Here is a 26,536-nt window from a genome sequence, read left to right as displayed (position 1 = left end):
CAGTTTTATGGCAGCGAAGCGGCTCGCAGGCAGCGAAACTTAAAGAAAATTTCGTTTACAAGCGCCGAGAAATAAGAAGTGGGCGGTCGCTCGAGCCATCGGTTTAGTTTTTTATGAGACTGGATTTACTTCAGATTTTCCCCGTATCTAGGTGACCTTTTGGTTGCAGGGATACCAGGTACCAAAGAAAATTTCGTTTACAAGCGCCGAGAAATAAGAAGTGGGCGGTCGCTCGAGCCATCGGTTTAGTTTTTTATGAGACTGGATTTACTTCAGATTTTCCCCGTATCTAGGTGACCTTTTGGTTGCAGGGATACCAGGTACCATTTGGGTTGGTTTTTTTTTTTTTTCATTTGACTGTTGCTGCGAAACTGGTTTCATGCCTGATTGATCGGAGACTCGTGCTGCACAGGGCTGTGTTTGTTGATATGTTTGGGGGTGAAATACATAACTCGCAGTGTCCGAGTGCTTCTTGGCGGGTGGGAGAGGGGGGAGCCTGGAGAAAGTGCTGTGCTCATAATATAAGCTTCCTTCTGCAATATATCAGATGGAGGTGGTCTCGGCTCCGATAACACGACTCAGCTTCTGTTGCGGTCCGTGGATGTTTTAGCCCGCAGTCAAATTCACTTAGTGAAAGTTAGTAAAAAAGCATGTCTGTTTGGTAGGTGAAGTGTGGGTACTGTGGATAAACATTTAGTCGAGTTGTAGTAGGTTCTGCTTAGAAGAACAAACCCAAACCCTTCAGCTCTCCGCAACCCGTGAGATGATTATTCGGTCCTGGTAGCCACTGAGGCGCTTGGAGGTGACGGAAACCAGCATTCCTAAAAAATCTCTTTGCTGCTGCATTCTCACTAATTTGTATCTGTTGTTTTAAACCGAACTTGTATCAGGCCACAAATAATCTCTCTGCTGTTTCTTGATCCTCTCGGATATATTTACCAGACAGTGCTTCTCTCTCTTGAAGTGCAAGACCAGGGCATTTTCTTTTTTTTTTTTCTTTGTGTGACCCAGATATTTTTTTTTGCTGAAGTTTTAAAGTATGCTTGCCTATTGATTGTATATGAAGTTCGAAATTTCCTGTTGTGGGAGAGGTGGCTACAAAGCTCGTGCACCAGTGTAATGTTAGGCCTGTAACTGAGATTTCCTGGTACACAGTGGTTCTGCTGGTGGTTCTGAGGGTTAAAATTCATTTAGATCCTAATTTTAAGCCTTAACTAAGTTTTCTTGTTTTCAGAAATACTGGTCACTCACAGCTGCAATCGTTTTCTCTAGGAATTAGACTTGCTCGGCACTTAAATCAGGGGTAGGTGATTATCTGGGAGTGACTTTATGTGAAAGTAGGCACTTCTGTCTGAAAATTTTAGGCTATAGGAATGTGATCTGATACACATGATGATGTTCTAATAAAATTTGTGCTTGAGGGGAATGTAGGCATAGGGCCATAGTTCTAAGTAAGGGCAAAGAAGTATTTGAGTCATTCATTTTAAGGGTTTTTTAGTTTTGTTTTTACAATTCTGCTTAAAATAACCTCTTTTAGAGTAGTGTTAAGTAAAGTGATTAAACACTAAATGAAATATTGGAAAATTAATACATGCTGAAAGGAAAAATATATTTGCATAATATTGATATTGAAACTATTGTCACTTGAGTTTCTGCAGTTCACAGAATTCACAGAATTGTTAGGGTTGGAAGGGACCTCTGGAGATCATCTAGTCCAACCCTCCTGCCAGAGCAGGGTCACCTACAGCACATTACACAGGACAGCGGGGACCAGTTCTAATGATACTATGAGCCAATTCCTTAAAAAAACCCCAACAATGTTGTTACTTATGCATGAATTTCAGAATAATGGAGGCTAGGTCATGCACGTTGCTCCTTGCCTCGAGAGAGTGGCATGCAGGATGGGAGGGTTTTTTTAGGGTCTATTTTAGAACAAGGTTTACTCTTCTTTCTATATTCCTCTTGCTTGCTGCCATGGAGGCTCGCAGAATGATGGATCCATTTAATAGCCATGCATCCCCGCCTAATCTGATCCCCTTCCTCTGTGGCAGAAACGTTTTCCATTCAACTTCTGCGCTACTTCTCTCCCCGCTCAGCCCATCCTTCGTGTCTCCTCAGGTGGCTGTACAAGTGGTTTGTATAGCAGTGAAGGGGCAAGTCAGCAGAACTGCTGCTTCCTTCTACAGCATCCTCCGTTACGCTGGATGATGAAGAGAAAACTTAGCATGCCAGCTTCCCTTGCTTTACTGCCCCTGTAGCATGGCAGGGGAAGGTCTTTGGAGGAGCAGAGCTGTGACGAGCAATTTCCACAGGGTTTACGTCCTGCCGACCACCACCGTGTGCTCCTTGCAGGACCTCTCTGGTTCCTTCCCCTCCTTCCTTGCTGCCCCCCTTCCCTTTATTCCCCGCAGGTCCCTGGGTGAGGCACAGCCCACGTTGCTGCTGGCATCGGCCATGGGGCTGTGGCCGGCAAGGGTGGGCGGTTGTTGTGCTGACGTTGCCGAGCTGTTCCTTTCAGGGCAGGGCGGGGAGCAATAATTTGGGTCTTTTCTCATGGCTGAGCGGTTTTCTCTCAGGACCTGGTAGGGCTGTCATATCCGTGAGACCTTTTCCCTCGGTTTGATTGAAATTGGACAAATGGTTGAGAGATGATGGATGGGGCAGGGAAATGGGACTGGCAGGCAGACAGAGAGGAGGATAGACAGAGTGAGCGGATACGCCTTGTTTCCTTAGGAAATTAGGAAATTTCCGTAGGAAGTCGCACTGTCCTGTCATTTATTAATTTTACTTTTTTTTATTATCTCTCTTTGCTAGTTATGGAGACAAAAGGATACCACAGCTACCCAGAAGGCTTAGATATGGAGAGACGGTGGGGTCAAGTTTCTCAGTCTGTGGAGTATTCTTCTATAGGTGCTGGAGAGCAGACTGATGACAGTAACTATATGGAGATTGTAAATGTAAGCTGTGCCGCCAGCACTTTTGCCAACAGCAGTGCTCAAGGAAACAGCAAAGAAAAGCCTGAGCTACTCTCCTGCCTGCAACAAGAGAGCGGTCAGCCTGGTCTTTTGCCCTCTGACATCAAAACCGAAACGGAGTCGAAGGAGCTGTCGGCAACGGTGGCCGAATCCATGGGTTTATATATGGATTCGATACGAGACGCCGATTACCCTTACGATCAGCAGAACCAGGGGAGCCCAGGAAAGATCTACCATAACGTGGAGCAGCTGGTAAAGCTCTACAAGGAGAACGGCCATTGCTCTTCTCCCCTCCACAGCGCCAGCAGGCCCTTGAGGTCTTTGATGTCGGACTCTGGGAGTGCTGTGAACGGTGGTGCCATGCACGCTATTGTCAAAAGCCCTATCATGTGTCAAGAGAAAAGCCCTTCGGGCTGCAGCCCTCAGAACATGGCTTCCTCAGTGTGTAGTCCTGCTGGAGTTAACTCTGTGTCCTCAACTACTGCTAGCTTTGGGAACTTTGCTGTGCACAGCCCCATCGGCCAGGGAACCCCTTTGTCGCGCTCGCCGAACGTTGAAAACCGGGGCTCGATGTTGCACAGTCCCGCGCACGTTAGCAACGTCGGGTCTCCGCTTTCTAGCCCTATAAGTAGCATGAAATCACCGATTTCTAGTCCTCCCAGTCATTGCAGCGTGAAATCTCCCGTCTCAAGTCCCAATAATATCCCTATGCGATCTTCTGTCTCCAGTCCTGCGAACCTGAACTCAAGGAGCTCCATTGCCAGCCCTTCCAATGCCAATAATAGGTCCACCCGCTCTAGTCCAGCGGTTAGCACTGTGGGATCGTCCCTCTGTAGCCCCGTAAACAACTCCGTAGGATTCCCAGCCTCTGGCACGCCGGCGGGACCTAGCAGAAGCCAAGATACCGTTCCCAGTCCAGAAACAAAAGACAAGGGTGCTCAAGAACTCACGTTTCCTAAGATGGAGGAAATGGAGAATGCCATCTCCAACAACAGTCAGATGAACCTTGTTCAGTTCATAAAACCCGAGCCAGATGGTTCGTTCGGCAGCGCGTGCATTGGCGACAGCAGCAAAATAAACTCTGATTCCCCCTTTTCAGTACCAGTGAAGCAAGAGTCGGCCAAGCATCCTTGTTCTGGTGCCTCTTTTAAAGGGAATCAACCCGTAAATCCTTTCCCATTTACAGATGGCTCATATTTTTCTTTTATGGATGACAAAGACTATTACTCTCTTTCTGGGATTTTAGGACCACCTGTTTCTTCATTTGATGGAAGTTGTGAAGGTAGCGGTTTTCCAAATCCAGGCCTACCTGCAGGAATTAAGCAGGAGCCTGACGATGGCAGCTATTACCAAGAAAACAGTATACCATCCTCTGCCATTGTGGGTGTAAATTCAGGTGGACAGTCCTTTCACTACAGGATCGGTGCCCAAGGCACAATATCTTTGTCGCGGCCGGTTGCTCGAGAACAGGCGTTTCAGCACTTGAGCTCGTTCCCTCCTGTCAGCACGCTAGTGGAGACCTGGAAGTCGCATTCGGAGTTGGCATCCAGAAGAAGTGATGGGTATCCAGTTCTAGAGTACATTCCAGAAAACGTGTCCAGGTGAGCAGGCAAATTACTACTTTTTTTTTTTCTTATTCTTTTATTTTTCTTTTTCCCTTGCATTAAACAAACAAGGTGTGAATTAAAATGGGGACCAGGGTGCTATTTCTCAAGCTGATGCATAATTCTTTGTTTGCTTTTCAGTTCTTGTTATTAGATCTGCTGGTTTCTTGCTGTATTTTACTCTGCCTCTAATAAAAACAAAGTGCTGGGTTTAATATTTAAAAAGAACATAATATATTCTATTGTTATTAGATTTGAAAGTGTAGCTTTAGTATGTTTATGAGCTCTTACTACTATAAATGTTGTTTTTGCCATAATGAGAGCTTAGTAAAATTGCTCTCGTGTGTCCTGTAATGGTTATTCATTCTTAGCTGGTGCTTGAATGTGTTGTACCTCAGATGAAATGTTGAGATGAGGGTAAGAAACCAGTAGTGTCGGAAATCCATTTTTTTTAAAGGCACATGGTTAAAAGTTTGCACCGGACTTTAACTGGTTAAGTTTAAAAACTAAACCTTACAAGCCTGTGGCAACATATTATTTCTGTATTTTAACTGTAGGAACATTTGGTTTGTATATATAGAAAAATGCCTCCAGAAGGAGGAGGGCTGTTAAAACTTGACGCATTTGAAAGGGATAAATGGATAAACTGATCTCCTCACTTTTGGTGGAAGAGAAATATGTGAGTGTCATTTGTATTTGTGTTTCTTGGCTGATTCGTGGAAGTATGTACTTCTTCAGCAAACAGGTGTTCCTGTATCTCACAAAGGATGCTTACTTTCATAAACTATCTAGTTTCATAGTCAATATTACCAGTTATTAAGTGCATCTGACAGCGTGACCGAGTTAGAATAGTTACCTAGCCTCTTCCTGCGTCAAACAGGCTCACCAAAGGTTTGTGCCAAAGCTCAACAAAATAGCCGATAACAGAATTTGCATTTACCTTTCTCAAGTCTTTTTTTCTCATCACAAGATACGCAACTGCCCTCAGTGAATTAAATGTCTGCCTTATTCTTGGAGTGGCGTGAAGAGGATGTGTAACATTTTCCATATTTGTATGATGCTACATATCTCTGGAAAAAAAAAAAAAAAAGGGTTGCAGTGAAAAAAGCAAAACCTAAAATCATGGTGCTTTTGAGGAAGGAAAACAGCCTATCTACCCGGGAGGAAAAAAGAGACTCTAAATATTTCCATTTTATTCTCAGACCTGTCCAATACCTCTACAATCTCCTTATCATTTTGCAAGCCATACTTCACTTTTTCTTTGGCTATTTCAAATAAGGTCTCTGAAGAATGCGCTTTATAATATCTCTTTCTCAGCTTGAAAGGGCTGTATCCCACCTTCATGCTGAACTTTGCAAGCAGCTGGATATTCCTTATCACCCAGGCTTGGCTTAAACATGCTTTCTTGGATCAAGGAAGACGAAGTTACTGTTTTCTAGTTATTTTACCTGATGAAACTTTCATACATTGCATTATTTATGTAGTGAGAAAAGTTCAGCAGAAGACTGATGGGATGCCTGGGAGTAAAGACCCAATATTTTACTGCCTTTGTGGTTGAGCACTATTAGTTGGGCAAGGAACTCCTGCCAGCTGTGAGAGCTTTTGCGTGAGTCAGTGCTTCTTGCACTGAGTCAAGGTTGTCATCCGTTGCAGGGACAGGCACAATAAGCAGGGAAATGCTGGTAGGAGCGTGGTTGTCATCAATAGTTGAGTTCTGAATGACAGTTTCTCATAAGGCTTTTGAAGTAGTCTTCTGATCTGACATTAGTCCATGGTAGCTCTTCTCATCTATTTACCTCTAGACCAGTAAATGGGTAGTCTGTGTCATCAGGCTTCATGATGACACAAGCTTGATACACTTTTCTGTCTTTGTTCTCTATCTTGGTAAGATATGCAGGCGTAGCTGTTACTTTGCGGGATTGAAATCCTGAAGTTTTTAGCGCTCAGAGCTATTACTGCGTGTGTGGAAGTCTCTTCAGGTGATGGGAGATCTGCAAGGTTGCGACACTTCAAGCATCCTGATCTGCAGTTCATATTACGACATGTGTCATCATTTCAAATCTCTGAACTCGGCCCCATCATTTAACTAAATGTTGCTCTTAATCTGCTTGATGATGGCTTTATGCGAGCAGGTACAGCTGGGGACCTGTGCAAAGTCCTTACAAGTTTCAAGGTAAATTCATGTAGAGGTCATTTTAGTATTACAGATTTGAATGTGTAGGTGCCTGGTCAGATATTTGTCTGCTGACGAGACAAGTCATAAAGACTCAACATAGGATGTCACACATGTAATAGCTCACTCTTGCTAATGAACCTCAAATTGTGATCTTTACCTTTCTCTTTGTTCCTGTGCCACGTTCCAGTTAAAATGGAGGAAATCACGTTCAAGTTTGTTCATGGTCCAAAGTGTCGTAATAAAACACGCGTAGCTTAAACCCATGTCAGACTCAATATCCCAAGGTGGGTTTCAGCTGTCCCGTGTCAGCGTGGTATGGGGATTGCAAAGTCTCACTTCACAGAACCACAGAATCTCCTAGATTGGAAAAGACCTGTAAGATCATCTATTCCAATCATTAACCTAACACTGGCAAGCCCACCACTAAACCATGTCCCTAAGCACTATATCTACACGACCCTTAAATGCCTTCAGGGATGGGGACTCGACCACTGCTCTGGGTAACGAGTTCCAAAAACTCTTCCTTCATGTTGTCAGAAGAGCAGCATCGCACCTCTGCACTCTGCATCCAAACCAGATCCTTGGTACTTCTGGTCAGGTTTTTTTCCTGATGTCTCAACCATATCAGGCATCATACATTTGGCAAACTTCTACAGCGTGCGATTAACACTTCAAAGTCTGCAATATTTTAAATTTTCTGGTATTCTAAGTCTTCATCTTTTTTTCTGGTATACTTATCTTGCAATATAAATTGCCATAAGCAAAGACTAAGTTGAAGGGGAAAAAATAAGCTACATGGTTCTCTAAAGCCAATATAAATTTAATAGATTTTGTTTTGGCAGTGTTATTTTCTGAACCTCGATATTGTACCCTTTTTAGACTGCTTCTGACTTGCAGCTTGCATGGTGAAAAGGAGCTGGTGACCAGGAATGGAGAAGACTTTTCACATTGAGAATGAGTTTTTAGAACATTAGTGTAAAAAATTATTTTTTTTCCTATTAGAATATCATCTTTCTTGAGTCAGTTATACTTGCTGATGGTGTCTGATAAACGCAGTTAGGCATTTAAAATGCCTTGCTACCTTATTGACTGTGGCAAGTACCCACAGTCAATTAGAACATTTCTCTTTTTCTCCTTTAGTTACTTTTATTAGACATCCACAATTATGGTTCTCTTTGTTAGCTGGTCGTAACTTTCTTTATAACATTGCAACTTGTGGTGTTTAGGGAGCGAGAGCCTCTTGAGCAAAACCAAGTTCCCTTATTCCCTTTTAAATGTTTTTCTTCTGCTAATATGCATGCAGAGCATGTCTTTGTCTTTGAAAGATTTCTACATGTTTAATTTTTAATAGAGGATGAATCATACGTGTCTGTCTGTGTGTATAGATCCCCCCCCTCCACACCTCCCAAATGACATTTCTAAGAAATAATGGTTTCTAAACTAAATAATAGCTAAGCAGGCTTGAAAAATAATGTGTGATGTCATTGATGGAAACCTACACTAAGAATTCAGAGAAGATTTCACTTTAAGGGGATTACTCATCTGAATCAGGGTATCAGCCTTAGCCTCAGCATCGTGCCAATTACGCATTTTCAAAATGGCCTAGGAAAATGCCATGGTTGCTTGAAACAACAGTAAAAATTGCGGAGGATGACCTTTCTGCTGCGTTAGCTCTTACCTAAAGCTTCTTCTGCAAATGTTCCTTTTCCCTCTCATTTCCATATTAACTCGTGTATGTACACATACATACTCGCTCGTCTCAGCAGTTGTGGTGGAAGCAAAGGGCTGATACTCCTCCTGTAGTTTCTTCCTGGTGATTCCACTGGTGTAATCCAGCGTGGGATGAATTCACAAAGTTTGATCTGTTGTTATTAAAAAAGTTTACTATTTTAACCTAAATTGCATACGTTTAGCAATAATTATGTTTCAGTTGTCATTCAGACAAGGAGATTTCTCTTCAAAACAGCGTTTCATGATATTTTTAGCATCTAATTTGTGTCTGTTAAAAGGAGTTGAAACTTGGGGCTTGTGGTCAAATCTTTGATCAAACATTGACAATATTTTAGGGACTACTTATATCTATCTGTTCCTGAGCTATTCACATGGGTCAGCACTTTTTTCATAGAACTTCTTGTAGCAGCCCCCAAAAAACCCCACCCAACCCAAAACCAAAGATCAACCCAACAACATGATCTTTGTTTACGTGTAACCTTTGCTGACTTGAATGGGTGATTCTGGTTAAAATCTGATTTCAGGCTATTGCAAGTATTTTTGTAAATAAACTTTGATGTTAAATATTATCTAGAATAGGCACTTATCGGAATTATAGCTGCCAGAGAGATAAAGGTCTGGTAAATATTATTTTTAGAACTTATGAATGGCCTTGACCTCTGTTTGTTTGCTGCTGGACTTTATGGGAGAAAGACGAAGTTGTTAAAATATTCTCCATGCTTGGCAGGACTGTTTTCCCCTCTAGCTTCTGACAAATTTACCGGGCAAAGTTTTTTCACCAATGATTCTCTTGTACTGTAGACTGTAGCCTTAAATCTGTACCTTTTTTTCCCCCAATTTGAAAAGTTATACTTGTTTTTGTAGGTTCTTGTATAATTTTGTGTAATTTTTAACAGCTCTGGGTATAATCTTGATACAACAGGGACCTCTACATATGTGTGTCTTTATTTCTCACTGAAATTAGGAGTCCGTATTAATGTGTCGGGCCAGGAGGTCTAATGGTTCTCCTTAGCGTACCAGCATGCATCTAACAGCCCCGTACTTTCTACAGCTTGCTTTGTAGTTATTTTGTTGAAGATACTCTTTTTTTTTTTGTTTTCCTCTTTTTACTGAGGAGTTCAAAATCTGTATAAAGTACCTTTTGAAAATGTGACTGCTAATGATGCCTTATTTACCCTTAAAATTACACACATCATTTGACTCCTGTGCTGTGGCAGGCAGAAGTCCATATTCCTGGATTTACTGCGCTTCATAAATGGGTGGATCTTCCAAATCTGGGGAATTAAGAGCTCTGTTGTCAATCCGTGTGCCAGTATCTAGGGGCTGTTTGTTTCTTTGTGTTTGTGGGTAAGTAACTTTGTGTATCACTAAAAACATTTCTGTTGCCAGTTGATACCACTGAACTTTGCAATACGTGGCTGTTGGAAATCAGTTTGTCGTAGTTTATTATGATAATAGCTAGTAACTGTTTCCTAGCTTTTATATCACTTTTGGTGATACAGAATCTCACTATGATATCTTCTTTTGACCGGTTTCTGAAAAAGGGGAAGGTGGGATCACCTTTGTGCACAGATTTTAGTGAGCAGAAGAAATTTTGATTCTCCATGTTCCGACAGTATGGATCAGTCCATTTTAATGAGGACTGGAAGACACTGGTGTCTGAAATATGCGCTGTATAAAAACATTCCCACCCTATTTTATGGGATATGCGTTGCAGTTATGCAGGTAAGCACGCGTAGGGATTGCTGCACCGGTACCGATACTCGTGCAGTACTCGAATTGTCTGCAGAGGGAGTAAATTGTTAAGTTGTGATTCAATAACCTGTCCTCACTCAACCAACGCTTAGCATTGATGGAACTTAAACCTGCTGTGAAGGGCTCTGCCCAGCTGAATCAGGTTTCTAGGTATGCATTGGTGCTTCGCTGAGCCCAGGCTTGAGTAGCGGTAGCTGTTGGGTGTCGTTTGTAGCTGAAGGATATATTGTTCGCAGTGCTGGGCCATGCCTTGTCTTGCTCTGACTCTGGTTTTCCCCTTTGTTTGGGCGCGTTGTACATGAGAGCCAGGTTGGGTTCCTGGTCCAGTTCACTCTGACGCTCTAAAAACCAACAGGTTGGCGCAACTTGGTGAGTACCATGGTGCGACATGGGCACGAGAACAGACTGAAGGGACGGAAAGCCTATGAAATACCCTAAGTGCATGTTTCTGCTAAAAGATAATGCATTGTCGAGCCATAGTCTTGGTATTTGTATTTTCAGGGTGTTTTTTAAAAGGCAGGTTCTGTTTTGTAACTGTATGTATTGCGCCTTTGAACAGAGTTGTAGGAGCTGGGGTTAATAATGGACTGATTTCAACCAAAACTTCTTGAACAGTGGAGTGCTGTGATTTCAGATTTAAGCTCTCAGAGGTCAGAAAATACCACAGTTTAGGATGAATATAATACCATAACTAGTTCTCTGGCAAGTGTGTCTTACAATATGGCTGTATAAGAGTGACAAAAAGGGTCCGATGAGGCAACTAAAAAGTGTGTCAAAACCAGGTATTAAGTATGTGTAAGTTTAGTACTTTTATCGGTTTTCACATGCAGCTGCTTGCTACACAGCGCTTGGTGCTCAGCATATGAATTATTTTACTTCAGCTGCAGTCTCCTCAGAGTGAGAGAAAAAATGAGGAGTGTTTCCATTATGTGTAATTGTCCAAGTCCTTGCAGCACTATTGGGCGCGTTTGATTGCCCCCTAAATAGACCGTAGCATGATTTGACTGCTTGCTGCCCTACTAGTGCAAACTACGGTGGAGGGTCCCTGTCTCTTGGGTCCTCGCGAAAGCCCTCTCCTGCTGGGGCCACGTTGGGTTTGCTGCTGGAGGAGACAGGCTGACCTTGGAGGATGGCATACTTTTCTGATTTATGCTACAGGGGAAGGGCTGGTAGGTCAGGAAGGCCCTGTTTATCCATGCCAGAGGTTCCCAGTGTAGCCTGCTTTGGTACCACTACTGGTAGGAGCAGCGGCAGCAGCTCTGGGCTCTGTGCCAGGTTCTGTGCATCCTTGGGAGGAGGCACTCCCTTCTCACCCTGGGAAGCAGGGTGCATGTTCATCCTTCTGTTCAGGAACCCCAGAGTTTTATGAAACCTTGAGAGTTGATTTGTTTCTCGGACAAAGTTTTCAAATTTTTTTTTTTCCAAAGGTGCGTTTTTGTTTTTGTTTTTGTTTTTCGAACTGAGGTTTATTAACATGATTTACCAGAGCTCAACAGTTTGTTTTCTGAAAGGATGTGATCTGGGTGGTTGTCTTTGTCTGCTTTACTGAAATCAATGCTGAAGGATTTAAAAGAAAAAAAAAAACAAACCCAAAACTAAACCACCACCCCAACTTCCAGAAACCTCCCCCAAACCAGAAAAAGAAAAACCCAACAGAAGACCAAACCCATGCTATTGATTCTAGATTCTTAAAAGGATCTATTCAGTATGTGGACAAGTATTTTGCATGACACTGTTTCTTTACTGAACTGTGTTATAGCAGAAGTTCCCAGATTGTTGGTAGGTCACAAGAGAATAACTTGGAAGCTGAATTTTATTTCTTTATCTTAAACTGTGAATTAAGGTCTTGCAATTGTATTAGAATGTGGTGTTAGCCGGTTGCTAAATTAAATTTCTATAGATCTGCAATCTGTAAGCTGCATATTTGCTTCCTGAAAAAATTAATAGCTTAAATTTCATATTTGGAGGTGGGGTAACTTAGGGTTGATGTATATTAAGGTATTTCTTTAAAAAGAAAAAAAGTAAACTTGGATTGGAACATCAGAGCAGAAACAGAATCCAGTATTTGTGTATAATATGTAAAATGGCTTATAGGAATTTGTACGGTCTCCTAAGATGCATGGGCAGGCTGCTGATTGTGGTTAGTGATAATTAATAATAGATCAAAGAGTTAGAGCCCTGAGGTTAAAAAGCAAATTTCAGACTAATTGCTGAATGTCTCTGACAATTTTTATATCACTTTACTCACTTCCATTCTGTCTTCTAAACAATACTTTCTACTTGCATCTGGAGGTTGAAATCACTTTTTGAATGGGCTTCCAGGCTAAAATTTGGACTGGACACGTGAATCTTTTCTATCTTGCTTTTCTTTCCTTGTCTGCTTTTGAGAGGTGCTATCCCAACTTTCCAAAAGTGGTGGCTTTATAAACCAATTCCCTAGCAATTAGGTTTCTGAAAAGGAGCTTAAAAAAAGCCTGCCATCTTTAACAATGCTTTCTGATTCTTTTGGATTTGGGAGAATATCTTACTACCATTTATGTGTGTGTGTATGACCATTTCAGGTTCGTGTTCAGTCTTAAGTCTACAAAATAAGCGTATGTTTTAGAGGTTTATTTTGGGCAGTGCAATCTATCAGTGGTCTGAGAGTTTTTAATCACAGGTCGGAACTGGGAAGTAAGTAGCTGTGTTTGTCCTGACTGGGATTTTGGCTGTCCTAACTGCCGAACTGTAGTTTCAGTCAGTTCAGTCTTGCTAGCATTTTTGGCAGTGGCTTCCTGAGTACCGTGTTGTGTGAACATGATAGCACAGTCCTGCAAAACTCATCGCTACAGCGCTTTGTTTCTTCTGTTCGCCAGCTCTTCTGTACCTGCCTCGAAGGGTGGCCATGGAAGGGGTGCACATAAACTGTCCCGCTCTTGGTTTGGGAGTCCCCCAAGGAGATTGGAGCAGCTCTCTAGGCAAAGTGGTGCTCTGCTCAATTCATTTTTAAGTTGTGCTTTGCTTCGGGATGGCAGACCGGGGCCGTGTAGGACAAGGGGCGGTGGCTGAGGTAGGCTGGTATGAGAACGAAGTGAAGTGCCCGCACCATGCCCTGCCGTGGCGGGCGGCTGCCTGCGCCCGTGCATCCCCCCGCCGGCTTGCGCAAGGCGGCCGCGGCCGTGTACCCGTGTGAATGCGTCACCCAGCGCGTCCTCACCGAGACCTGTGCTCTCTGAACCCTTTGGAAACCCGGTTTCACAACCGGCGAGCCCCGGTTTACTCTGGCAGCATCTCACCTTGAAAAATCAATCGTGTTTTGTATCTTTAGCTCTTCGTTAGTACTGCTGCCGGTAAGAGAGTGGGGAGGGGGCTCTTCTGCAGGTGGTTCACCGTATTCCCCGTTCAAACACGGCCTCTTGTCTGGCTGAAGCAAAGCTGGAGGTGGGACCTGGTCTCCTAGTTAAGTTTCATGTCGCTGCCCTCAGACTAGGAGTGGGAAAGGGATTGCATCTGGAAGTGCGCCTTAAGGTCGGGGCATCAAGACAGCAACCTTTATTTTCCCTCAGGAGGCTTGAGTTCAAATATGAGCCGCTCCAAAAGGTCGGAGATCTCCCTTTTAGCATTGCTGAAGGCTTGTCTCCAGAAACCTGTCACGCACTTCAGCGTTTTTGAAGACTGGAGTGCCAGGGACCTTGCAAATGAAGGTGGGTGGGAAATTTGCAGGCAGACTATCTGAGCTGTCAGCTTCATTATTTTAAACTAAATTAAATTTGTGCTAGAGAGTGCAGTATGTTAGAGCAGTTAGGGAGCTCTTCATCTAATGGTAGCTTCAGATCTACTTCGCTAGATCTAACTTTGTTAACTTCCAAACCTGTTTGGATAAATAAACAAAATGGTGTTGTTCCTGGGATATGCGAAAACTTTCCAGAAAAATCAGAGTCTCACTTGAAGACAATGTAGTATTGTGTTTGCCATGTGTAAGGATCAAGGTCCGTTCTTTCTTTTTTTTTTCTTTTTTTTTTTTATTGTTTAGTAGAAAATAAACACACGTCATCAGTTCTGTCCCACCAGTCAAGGGATGCACGCTTCTGGACCATTGCAGGTGTCCCTTTCCCTAACTGGCAAGAGTCTTGTCCCAGAGTTGGGCACAGTTCCTCGTTACGTGCGTATCCGTGTCCATACATTCGGGCTGTAAACCTGCCCTCTGAGGCTGTGTGCGGCAGGAAGCTCCTCCAGCTCTCCGGACACCCTGAGCCCAGCAAGGAGAGGATGGGATGCCCTGGGGCGAATGCTGCATGGAAGGTCCTCTTCCCCGTTTCTTGGGGCTTGCCCCCCAGCTGGTAGCCTGTTTGATTGGGTTTAGGGCGCACTATGTTTTGGTAATTTTCATTTTAAATTTGTTTGTTTGTTTTTGAGCACTAAGGCTTTCTTAAGTTGCTAATTAAAAATAAATATTGGCCAAGAAACATTCCTTAAGGATTAGAAAAAGTTACTGAACGTGTCTGGCTTTCCAAAATTCTGCATCGGACCTGTGTCGCAGACTGCCCCGCTGTAAAATGCCTCGAGTAAAACCACATTGCTGCAGGATTAGCCCTATAAACCCTGTGCGGCTTTACCGTACTCTTCCTTCAGAGACACGGTGGCAAGACAGAATAATTCCAATCGATTCGATTAGGATTTTTAAATCCTTATTTTAATCTGAGTCCGTGTAAACTAGCTGGAAGATGAACAAAGTGTGTGTGGGGGTTAGACGTGTCAGCTTCTACTCGGTGTATGGAAGTAAATATTGGAAGTGGGCCAGAGCTTTATGGCTGCTGCCAACTAATGACATAAGATAATGTTGCAATGAAACAATGCACTTGATTTGCGCTTGTTTCCCAACTAACCTTTCTGATTCTTGAGGCTGCTTGGAATTTATGGTTTTGAAGATTTGACAGTAAAAAGGAGATTAGGCATTGAAAATTTTGACTGATTAAATATGCGGTAATGACAACTTCAAACTGTACATGCAGATAATGAGATAAAGGACTGTTACTCATTTCATATTAAACCCATTTGGTGGAAGAAGCAAAGAGGATGAGTGTTTTGGATGGACGTGTTATTTTAAAAAGGGGAAAAAAAATCAGAGGAGCTAATTTATATGGAAATAGAAGTGAAAAGAGTGAGTTGCTGACTTTTTTCTTTTTTTTTTTTTTTTTTTTTTTTTTCCCTGGGACCAAAACTGCAGCCATTGTGGGTCTGCAAATTATCCTGTATTTCTTTCCTAACGTAAACAAGAGTTAACTGTGTGTGGAAGGCTACTAACAAACTTGGTAGGCTTGTGTTAGCATTTTTATTTGGATCAGAAGTGTGCTTGGAAGTGAATCTTCCAGTTGCCAGCATCTTCTGTGCTGCAGTTCACATCACAGGGCAGCCGAGGAGTGAAAAACCAGATACTTCTTAGCCAGCAGTGAATGAAAAAAGTGCTCCAGGAGCTGCCTAAGGGACTCCAGCCCCCGCGTGAGCTGGCCTGAAGCATAACCCTTGAGACACCTATAAAGTGGATAGTGGATCCTCGGGACCAACTGCTCCTCTCGATAGATCTCGTTCTGTTGTACCACGCTGCCTGTAATGTGGATACTGCCTGTTTGCTAATTGCATTTTCACCTGTTAAACTCAAGCATCTGTAATTGAAAAAAGATTCAGGGTTACAGGCAGAGGAAATTATTCCACAGAAAAATCGGAGGCACTGTTCTCAGCAGATGTATTTGTTTATAAGTTGAGTGCAGAATGAGCAGAGTACCTACTTACTCTTCCTTCACAGCATTCTAGAAATCTTAGAAACAACTGAATTAAATCCTGGAAGTAGGAAATGAAACTGACGTGACAAATAGGCTGTATGCTGGGTTTTCATCAGTGAATTTCACTTCTTTTCAACTAGTTGAAAGATCTAGATATGATTTTCAGATATTCTCGTATTTATTATAGTACTAATCTGTAAAGGGAGGCAGAATTGTTTTGATTATAGGCAGCTGTGTTAAATATTTACAAGCAGCTGTAACTTAGGCAAACTAATTTAACAACTTAGAATTGTCATTTCAGGAAAAAAACTACTTTGTGAATCAATAAATTTTTGTAAAGTAAACCTATTGATTTGCAGCTAATTGTTATTGCAGATGTCTGATAAATTAATTTTCATGTGAGGCTAACTGAGTTGAATAGGTGACATATTAATGGCTTGTAAATGACTTACAGCCATTAAGTCTATTTATAAGATAGGTTTATAACTTTTTTTTCCACTGTATCTATCTGAATTTCTAATGAATCAGCACTGTAATACCAGGATCCAGATGCGTTTTGAGCTCGCTCACTAACTTCCTAAGAGGACCTTCACGTTTTTCTTATTTTCGTACCCTCCATACTGTGACGAACAAGATACTCCATGTCCTCCACCATTGTTCCATGTCCTTCCACCTGTGTAAGCCCTTTCCATAATCTCAAGATGCTTCAGGTTCTACTTGCTTCAGCACAAACACCTGATATTGTGCTTATTAAAAGAAAGTCTTACTAAGGTTATGGCAAGGTCCACGAAGCTGATTCTAGAGCAGCACAGAAGGCAGGTCCTCCATCTGCCAAGCTCATATTCAAAGCTTGCTTTGCTTCAAGGTGTGAAGGCGATGCTTCAAGTGATATGAAGCGTGCTTCAAGGTGTGAGTTGATGGCAGCCCCAGCTGTGCTTTTGGGTGATAGTAGTGGTGGGGGTCAGTAGGTGTTCCTGGGGGCTTCCCTACAGCAGTGCCAGGAGTGTGGACATTTATAGTTCTTTCCAAATTCTCCTCAATGTACCTGAGGCTTTAAGCTCATGCTGGGCCTAACTCCATAGGAGGAGTTACTACTGATTGGGATATATATTGACTTTTTTTCCATCATGCAGTGTACCCCCGAAGTCAGAGGTGATATTGATGTTGGCATGACTTAAATCAGTAAGCCAATAGAAATGGATGCAATTTTCACGCTGAGCAGAAAAAATATTCAGGACCAAATAGGAATGATCTTGAGGTAAGGAATGCAGAAGAACAAGAAATATGATTTAATGAAAAAGAAGAGAAAGATTATAGGAGCAAGGAAAGTAGCAGGTATTGGCACAAGAGGATGTAAGTTTAATATAGTGCACCAGATCCTAGGAAAACTTGTAGTTTTATCTGACGTGACTAAAAATTGAGGATATTCAACATCTCATCAGTTAGGTTTACAAGAAATAGCTCTGACTGATTTTTATAGATGTATTTCATAAAATCAGTTTGAAAGACAGCAGTAAATACAAAACTGTTTCCCATTTACTGTTTTGGGTACAATCTAGCCTTTGTCTGATGTTTCACATGGGCAGATTAAGGTACCATTTACCTCTGTACTAGACATGAGAGTTCATGACGGAATTTATTAAATTATGCACTGTTCAGAGAACAGAAATGTAAAAATCATCTGCCATTTGTAGAAAACTTCATTAATCTTGTGGCTTTTTTTTTTGTTTGTTTAATTAAGTATACACAAAACCAAGCAAAAGAAAAGAACTTTTGTTTGTCTTTGTTACTTTGTCTACACTGCCTGCAGTGTCCAAAATACTGCCCGTGCTGTTATAGGTCCCGCAAATGTAAGGTAACTACATATCCAACTCTTAATTATATTTCTATATTACGTCAGTTCTGTGGATTAGGAAAGTGAGATGTCAAGAGTAAATTTAGGTTGGGGCTTCTCCGCCAAGTCCTCAATGCTCCCACCAGTAGCTTAGTATGAATTAGTCTGTTTCTTTAAAGGCTTAAAGTAAATATTGAGTAGGGTTTCCTAGCAACATTTGTGAGGTTAAGTAAAAATCAGATTTGCCAGGTATTGCTTCTAGAGCACACTAGTCTTTCTATTTCAAAATTTATACTTTTGGTACATTATCTGTAGTATGAAATGCTCAACAGGATCTGATAGTATTGTAAATAAAAATTTTTAGAGAGTCATATGTCCAAGGACAAGTCAGCTGAACTATTATTCTTAACTTTGGGACACAGATTTTCTTTGGCTGTGTATTTGTACTGTGCCTAAACTAATGGGGACTGACCTTACTTGACTTCTGCAAGTATTCACTATATATGTGTGTATGTGTATATAGATATATATACATATATATATATATAAAACACAACAAAAATAAAGCCAGTAGGTATCTTCCACAGTTTAAGCCTGCTAAAAAAAGTTCTTATTTATTATTGTTTTTGTCACAGTACACAAAGAAATGATGTGCGTGTCCGAACTGGTCTCTTGAGTTAGCAGAGGTCTGAGATACGGGTGGTAGGATCTTTTACTGAAATCTTGATTTTTCTTCAACTTTGATTTGTAGTGACAGGAGAGAAGATCAGCGTGAATACTTTCTGCAGCAATGTAAAAGTTGAGGATTCATGTTCTTTTAGCCTGTTCAGTAAATTGCTCAGAAGGGTCTTCAGAGGTGCTTTGGATGTGTAAGAGGTGTGTGTACCTATGGTATACCTATTCTGTGTGGGATAGTTCCCCCTCAAGAAACATAGAAAGCTGGAATTTAGGTTAGCCCAGGACAGATAGATAGATAGCGGAGGGGAGCAAGGAATGGAAAAATTTGGTTGGCTGCTTCCACTCCTAAGTTTTTGAGTCTATAAATAGAGTCTATCAGAATATTTCTAGTTAGTTCTGGGGAAAGTCAGCTGCTGTGCTGGGGATTGGCTGTGCTCCCAGAATGAGGAGGGGAAGGAAAAAAAAAAAAAAAAAGTATGATAGGAGGCCTATTGAAAACCTACCAACTGACACCAGTGAAATCAAGAAATTGGAAGATCCTGTATTTGGGCGTCAGTTTATTTTTCTGCAGCCTGTGTCAGTGATGGACGTTCTGCAGAGCGACTCTCTCTGTAGCCTAGAACGAGCTTCCAAGTTAACTGGGCACAGGAGGTAGGTCCATATGCAGCACCCAGCAAGGTTCATAGTTCAAAAGCCAGGACTAAAGCCTAATATCAAGAATGAGTATGGAAGTAGAAGGAAGCAGCGTATTATCCTCATTTCATGCTGCAGTGACTAGCCTGACAGCCTGCCTTCTCTCTGGGTTAGGTGCATTATATAAAGGGAAATGAAAAAATGAAAACAAAAGTTGAATTTTGAGCTAATAAAATTAGCATGTAAGAAGCGATTTTATTTTTTTTTTCCTAAATAAAAAGAGAAAGGTCTTGATGAGGATTGAATGTGCAAATTGGTTGAAGTATATTATGATACCAGAAGCAGACGTTTGAGGGAGTCATGATGAGCTTTGCAAACAGTTAATATGCTTTCTAGGAAATATAAATTATATACTTGAAAAATATTCTGAATTGAGATTTAAACACAATGTACAACTAGAGTATAAATAGCTAGTAAGTTTAAAAATTATATTACTTTTAGAAGGTTTTTATAGTTACAGTAAAAGACAACCTTTCAGCAAAACTCCCTCCCCCCCACATACCACAGAAGGATGATCCTTCATAGTGTAAGTAGAAAAAGTAGCTTTGGTCAAATGAATAGCATTATGCACGTTAGCTGAACCAGACTACTCAGACGAGCATTTATTTGCATGTCAGAGTTCATAGGAGCTGAAATTATCTGAACAACAAATAAGTGTGTGATGCCTTGGAGAAATGCTGAGGAGCAGCTCATCAGTGGAGGGAGGAGGGGAAAATCAACCTGTGTATGGCCCAGGTAGATTTAACTTGGAATAATGCACCTAAGTTTAAAAAAAAAACAAAACACAAACCCTACCAATAACAGCTGTGTCAGAAAGACTCCAGGAATATTTCAACATACAATTCCATTTTTCAAAAACTGAAAAATTGGAAACAGAAGATAAACATTAATATTTTATTTCTTTTTCAGATAATTTTCTGTCATATTTGGAAACCTTACTGAAATCTTGGGCCTCATTTGAGGAAGCAGCTCAAAATTCATGTTAATTATTCCTTGTGCCACTTGATAATTTAGCTTATGCAAACCAATGTGATAAACTGATCTTGAATGAGATCAGAATAGGGTTCTAGAATGGTGCCTGTGAATAGGTCTGATGTCAGTGGATGTTTTACTTTTTTTCCAGAGTAGTACATTTAAGATATACATCACATACGCCCAAAAAAATCCAAAACCAAACCTCAACCCCCACAAAACACTCAAACCAATTCTGCATTTAACAGTGGTTTATAATCCCCATTTTCTGAAATAGCATCTGCTCCAGGTTTTAGAAGTGGACAGAATCGTGGTCTTTAGATGGAGGATTTGATCTCGCATCAGTTAGAGTCCTGACGGTTTCTCCTGATGGGTTGCTTGATGGTCTGACCGCGAGGCTGCTGCATGGAGCTTTTTATTTGCACTGGTGGACCCATCAAAATCAGTGGGAGTGGCTGTACACGGGGGCTTTGCTTAAGCTGCTGCAGGTTGAAAGTTTCCAATGTTTCTTAACTTAGCATGTTTCTAACTGGTTTATATTATGCTTTTTTTCCCTGAGTTGTTCTGGCGCTTTGATTCTTGTCATGCACAGCGTGCATCTTTTCACACTCCCTATCCCTGACTGTGATGGCTTGAATCCTTCATTATTTTGTGATTAATTGTAGAGATACAAACATTATCAAATCAAAATCCCCAAAAGGCCTCTTTTAAAGGATCTGCCGAGCTTTTTGATTTAGCTGCCCCGCAAATTACTTGTCTGTTGGCTATGTGGTTTTTAACATCCTGCTAAATTTGGAACAAGTCCATGAAATACTTTCTGCGATATCTGGGGAATAGAAAAGCTTTGGTAAGTTTATTTCATCCGTTGCTTGGGTCAAGCCTTTCAAGGGACAGCAGCGCTGAGTGTTGAATCCATTAAGTACGAATCGGTGGGCGTGCAGGATCATGGTTTGTATTGTCAGTTATTGTATTAGGGTGTTCAGTGCAAATTTTCAAGTGTTAGAAGTCCAATTTTTGTCTTTCAGATACGTGGAAACTCATAAACGGCAATTGTAGCTATATAGGAGAAAATTGTGATGCAGGTGAGAAATAGCATGGCACGGAAAGCGCTTTGCATTAGCTCTTTTATGCGTTGCTACATGTGGTGGGTTTTTTAAAACAGATTTTATCCCTTGGGATCTAATAAAAGGCTGGAGAGTTATTTGGTTTATAAACCTGCGTGGTATATTATTTAGATATTCAGAGGGAAAAGGTCAAAGAATGTCTCCTGTGTTATCAATTCCTCAATAGGAAACTATATTAAAAACTAGCAAATATAATACTATATCATTTAGAAACACAATATATAATGTGGGTTGAGAGACAATTGCAGTGTGTTATTTCTTTGTATTTTCCATTTTACTGAATGCATTTCAGCAACAATTGGGTTTTGGCTGTAATGCTATTTGTAGCAGTTTCATGAAGCTACACAGCAAATTACTGTGGTGTACCAGATAAAATCAACTCCTCACTTCATTCGTGAAAGTCATATTACAAAAAACTCTTAACACAGGCTTGTGTAGGTAACAGTGGGTTTGGACTGTATTTATACAGTTTTGTGAAATCCCCATGATAAGTTTTAAAGCAGTTTTAAGATGGGTGTATTTTATGTATCTTGCCTGTCATTTTTCAGACTTCATTCATTTAAAACCGTCTAATTTAATATGCAGATGCACAGAATGTCATTTCTCATGAAATCCTGGGATGCAGATATTGAAGGAAGTGATCTCATGTATCTAAGTCTTTAGCAGCTAAGCCTGATAAGAAATTAAAATGTATTGGTTGTGTTTCACAACAGAAATATGTTTACTGTCAGTGGCCTTCTTGGCATTCACGTTCCTGTGTACCTAAGTTGGTAAGTATTTTCCAGGTTTTGATGACCAACCTTGGAGTGCTAAATGGCTCACAGTGACATGGTAGAACTAAGTTTGACAGATTGGGTTAAAAAAGGAAGTTTGTCTTGCTGTCAGGTGATGATTTATCGCAGGAGCTTGGGATAGCATCCTTAGCATGTTTCCCAAAGAGCTAACGTACCACTTACACGTGGTTTGGGACAAAACGGATTGCAAAAGGGGGGCAAAGAGTCGGTGTTAAGAGTGGCTGTTGGTAGAAAGGATTAAGGTGTACTTCCGACAAAGAAGTCAAATGGATCTGTTTGGAGAAAGTAGGCAGACGTCTTAAAGACATATCGTAATGAATGGCAGTTTTCTGCCTCAATTTTCATCTGGCTACTGCTTAACACCGCTGCAGAAAAAAGTAGATGTAAATTGTGTTTCCTTTCTAGAAAGCTCATGCTGGGCATTCCCAGCGACATGCTGAAGGTACTTGTGCAGCAATCATGACCAGCCCTTCTCATCCGCGGCATCCATGAGGACATGAGCCCTGCTGATGGACTTGGGTTAGTGGAGCAGATTTTGTCATTGGGTGCTACTGACTTCTGGAAACCTGTTAGAAGGGGTCTTCTCTGTCCTTTGGAGCTGCTTAAAAACTTTTAGAAAGGCTGGAGGTGTTCTCGGTGCTCCGTTCTGGGGGAGGCAGAAGTTTTGGAGTCAAAGAGCATGACTGGGAGGTAGGATGCAGTTTTGGCATGCAAGATGTCATTTACATCTGGACAAAAGCCCCGTGTTTCTTTTTGATGATGGACTCGAGCATGTTTTGGCTGAAGTGGGCAAACCAGATAGAGGAGGTTGCTAATGACTGCGAGTAAGTCGGGATAAAAGGTGCTGAAATGGAGTCTGTATTTATTCTGTGATCTGTATCCCAGAAATTTACCTTTTGTTCCTGCCTGTTAGTATGGTTTTCACTCTCTGTCCCTCTCCCCATTCACTGGTGGCTGAGAGTTGCCCTCAGGAGAAGCCTCTATCCTCCACCGCATGAAGGAGGAATATAAGGTGACTCTTGGCCAAGTACAACCTTTTTGAATGGTGTCGCTTTATTGTCGTCTTCAGTTAGGACTGTGTGTTTCCACATGTGTTCCTTCAGGTTTCACTACTGGATCAACAGTCCTGATGGCCTTTTAATTAGACCAACAAAGAACAGGTCTGTCCAGATTTTCTGGTCTCATCAGGAAGGCTGTAAAATACTTTCTCTGCAACAAAAGCAAGCACGTGTGTGCTTACTCGCCTTAGCATCAGCAAGGGCAGAGCACAGTGATCCATCTGTACAGTCTCCTCTGGTCATTTGCTGGATTTTCAGTCTCTTCTGCGTTTTTTAAGGTGTCCTATCTACTGTCACCCTTCAGAAAGGAGGGTGAGAAGTGATGAAGTAGTTTTGATGCGATCTCGCTATCAGTAATTTCCGCGTGTGCTGGGTCTGAAACACACTGCAGAAGTGTGTTCTCCACTAGTAAAGCAAAATACGTGCACAAAAGTCTCCCGCTAGTCTTAGGTCTGAAGTTTCTTTGTCCTTCTAGTCAACAGGAAATTTTGGATAAAAAAATGTGATTATTTACAGTGAGATTCTACGTTGAGGTGTGTGTATGTATTTAAAAGATATTCCAACCTGTCTTCCTGGCAGGAGTGGGATGGGGGTGCAGCCCCTCTGTACCCCGTTCTGCACAAGGGCGGCACACCCTCTTTCTGCCACTTTGCTTTCCTAAGCTCAGCAAATGAAGTTTTAAGGCAGGTAGTATACAACTTCTGTTTTCAATTTGTTTTTCACAAAAACAAATTTTGTGATAATTATAACATCAAAATTTATCTGATCTTAGCAATTAGTTTTAATTTAGAATGGGTTAAGGCTGGTTTTGCTGCCACCTTTATTTATATAAAACGGATGTAGTAATGCTTGTAAATATTTTTTCCCCATTATGTAAACAATTCACCTTCCTGGTGATACAGACAGTGTCATGAAACCAAGCCTGGGTGGTAGAAGAAGGTTTCAATTCTTCTTGCTGCTCAAAGTATATTTTCAGTCTTACCTAGGAGTATTAGGGAGCAGTGTTGTCTTTTTCTTTTCAGAGCTGCTGGGTTTAATTAAACCAAGTCAATACTTTTTGAGAGCATTAGATAGAGTTTGACTATTCATTATATGGAAATACATGCTTATTTTGATTTTTCTTCAGGTTACTGTATATGTCATGAAATTCAAAGTACCTTAAAATTAATATGTATTTTTAATACATGGCCTTTTCTTTATTGTCTTACTGTTCTTTCTGCCCCATAAAGGCAGCCCTTTTTCAGTTTTTGTAAACCTTGGCATCATAGGTGACATGTTTTCATTTGTAAGTGGGAAGTGGGTATATTTTTGCAAGAAGGAGGAGAAAGGCAAAAAAAATGGTTAACATAAATTTTAATTATGTTTTCTGTTTTTTATTCTACCAAAATTATTTAATGTAAAGCACATATTAAACCATCCTAGATCTGTTGTTCTGTTCTATTTTATTCCCTTTTTTTCCTCTTTCACCATTTCAGTACAACATACATACATATTTCCACTAATGAAATTCTAAATGTGGAACCTATCTCAAGTTGTTGACCACAAACCAGTAAACGGGCTTTTCCTCTCTTACCTCAGAAAACTATTCTAGCTGATTTCCCTTGCGTTTGTTCTGAATCCCCAGCAGGGCATAAATGTGTGTGACCACACTGAAGGATAAATTAAGAACTGCAGATAATACCAATCTAAGCCTGCCCCATTCTTACAGCTCCTTATTTTTCCAGTAAACCTTGAGAAAGATTTTATTTACTTGCTAGGAAATTTGGGAAGTGTAATTAAATGGCAATTAAAGCATAGAAGTTATTTGACAGCGCTATCGCCTTGCTTGAACTCAGTTAGTTTCTTTAAGAAAATACTGTGCTCGATTGAGCTGCTACTGCAAATGAGACAGGAATAAAAATTACTCCGGCTGGCCAAGGAAGGGACGCAGTTGGTTGAAAACTTGTGTGGTTTTGTAGGAATACTGGAGCAGATGAATGCGGACACTCAAAATGCCATCGGTGGAGAGATGGTGTGTAGGGTCCCAGGTTGAAGTTAGTATGAACAGAATTAAAAATAGCAAGTATGACAGACCCATTAGTTTGTGAACATAATTTATGTTTTGGAAAATAAAAACAAAAGCTAAAGTTTAAACGAGATTTGTCCTTGAATTGGTAATAGCATTCAAATGGAAATCTTAGCAATGTGAGGTTGCTCTATGGAGCATAAGAGGAGCTCCAATGAATAATTAAACAAGTGATAGCTAATAAAATATACAGCACATTGCTTTAAACTTAGAAATTGTAACTCTGCCTAAGGGATGAATGTTTTTCATTACTTTTTAATTGTTGCCAGTGTTGACCTTCAAGGTCTTTTTCTGGCAGATAATTTGTTATGGTAAGGATGAGATCATTAAGTATTTTAGCACAAGCCGCATGATGCAAATACTTTCCTAATATTATAGAATGCTGATGTGGTAAGGGTTTGTTTTCTTAGGAATTTGTTCTCCATATTTAGTGATTTTTCGGATCATATCTTAAAAGAGCAATTCTACTGTAACCCTGCAGGACAGTGGTTGTAGGTAGTACAGTAGCAAACGTCAGCAGTTTCTGCTGTGAGGTTTTTGTGACAGGTTGTGAATTGTAATAAATAGGTATCACTGCAAAGTCTCGGCATGATTTTTTGGCTCCTAATAATATTTGTATATACTAAGAACAAATAACGACTTTTCCCCATTGCTCCGTTCATGAAAGCGTCTACATAGGAGCCTGCAGGTTTTCCCTGCGCTGAAGCGAACCTCTGTGGCGTCTGAGGCTCCAGGGCCTGTATGCAAGGAATTAAGTGTTACTAAATTTTGCTAGTTTTATACGGTAACTCTTTTTTTTTTTACCATTTTAGTGTTTGCATAGGTAGACACTAAAAATATGTATCGGGTAAACACCAAATGCTGTCAGGATTTATGCTTACGAATCTTAGTTTAAACCCTCTGCAAGTGAATGTTTTAGTATTCAACCTTTTTCATCAGAGAGTAGAGATGCCTGCTCAAAGGGAAATGGCAGTGGGGAGGAGCAAGCCAGCATATAATCTCTTTTCTTTAAGTTTTCTCGCCACTATTATTTTTCTAGCCTAAGATACTTGTAACAAACCGAATCCGTTGTTTGCTCAAATGTTTGTTGATAGAAACATTTATTGCTTGCACGGTCGTTGACGGAAGATGAACAGAGCTATTGTCTTGTGTTCATCTATGCTTATGGGCAGTCACTTGCAGGAAGTCTATAAATAATTCTTAGGGTAAAATTTACCTTGCTACTGCTTGTAATCTAAAGAGAAAAGCCTGCTGACGCATGGGGTTGGGGCAGAGAGCTTCAGCTCGCCCGTCTGCCGTCAGCCGGCAGAAACGAAGC

At 41.1% G+C, this 26,536-nt stretch overlaps 1 protein-coding gene across 2 annotated transcripts in view; it reads left to right on the top strand.

Annotated features, from left to right (window-relative positions):
* The first annotated feature begins 2,532 nt into the window (after nucleotides 1-2,532).
* The window catches only part of NR3C2 (nuclear receptor subfamily 3, group C, member 2), a 207,342-nt gene continuing 183,338 nt past the window's right edge, over nucleotides 2,533-26,536 (top strand). The window contains exon 1 of one of the 2 annotated variants that reach the window (XM_009890736.1): nucleotides 2,533-4,576. In XM_009890736.1, the coding sequence (XP_009889038.1) occupies nucleotides 2,817-4,576 (1,760 nt within the window). In that variant the 5' untranslated portion in view covers nucleotides 2,533-2,816. The remainder of the gene's footprint in view (nucleotides 4,577-26,536) is intronic. The other variant, XM_009890737.1, reaches the window with a different exon arrangement.

Source organism: Charadrius vociferus, unplaced genomic scaffold, assembly GCF_000708025.1.
Source record: "Charadrius vociferus isolate BGI_N301 unplaced genomic scaffold, ASM70802v2 scaffold178, whole genome shotgun sequence".
NCBI lineage: Eukaryota > Metazoa > Chordata > Aves > Charadriiformes > Charadriidae > Charadrius > Charadrius vociferus.
Note: the sequence above shows the minus strand (reverse complement) of the source record. Positions and strands in the feature narration are given on the sequence as shown.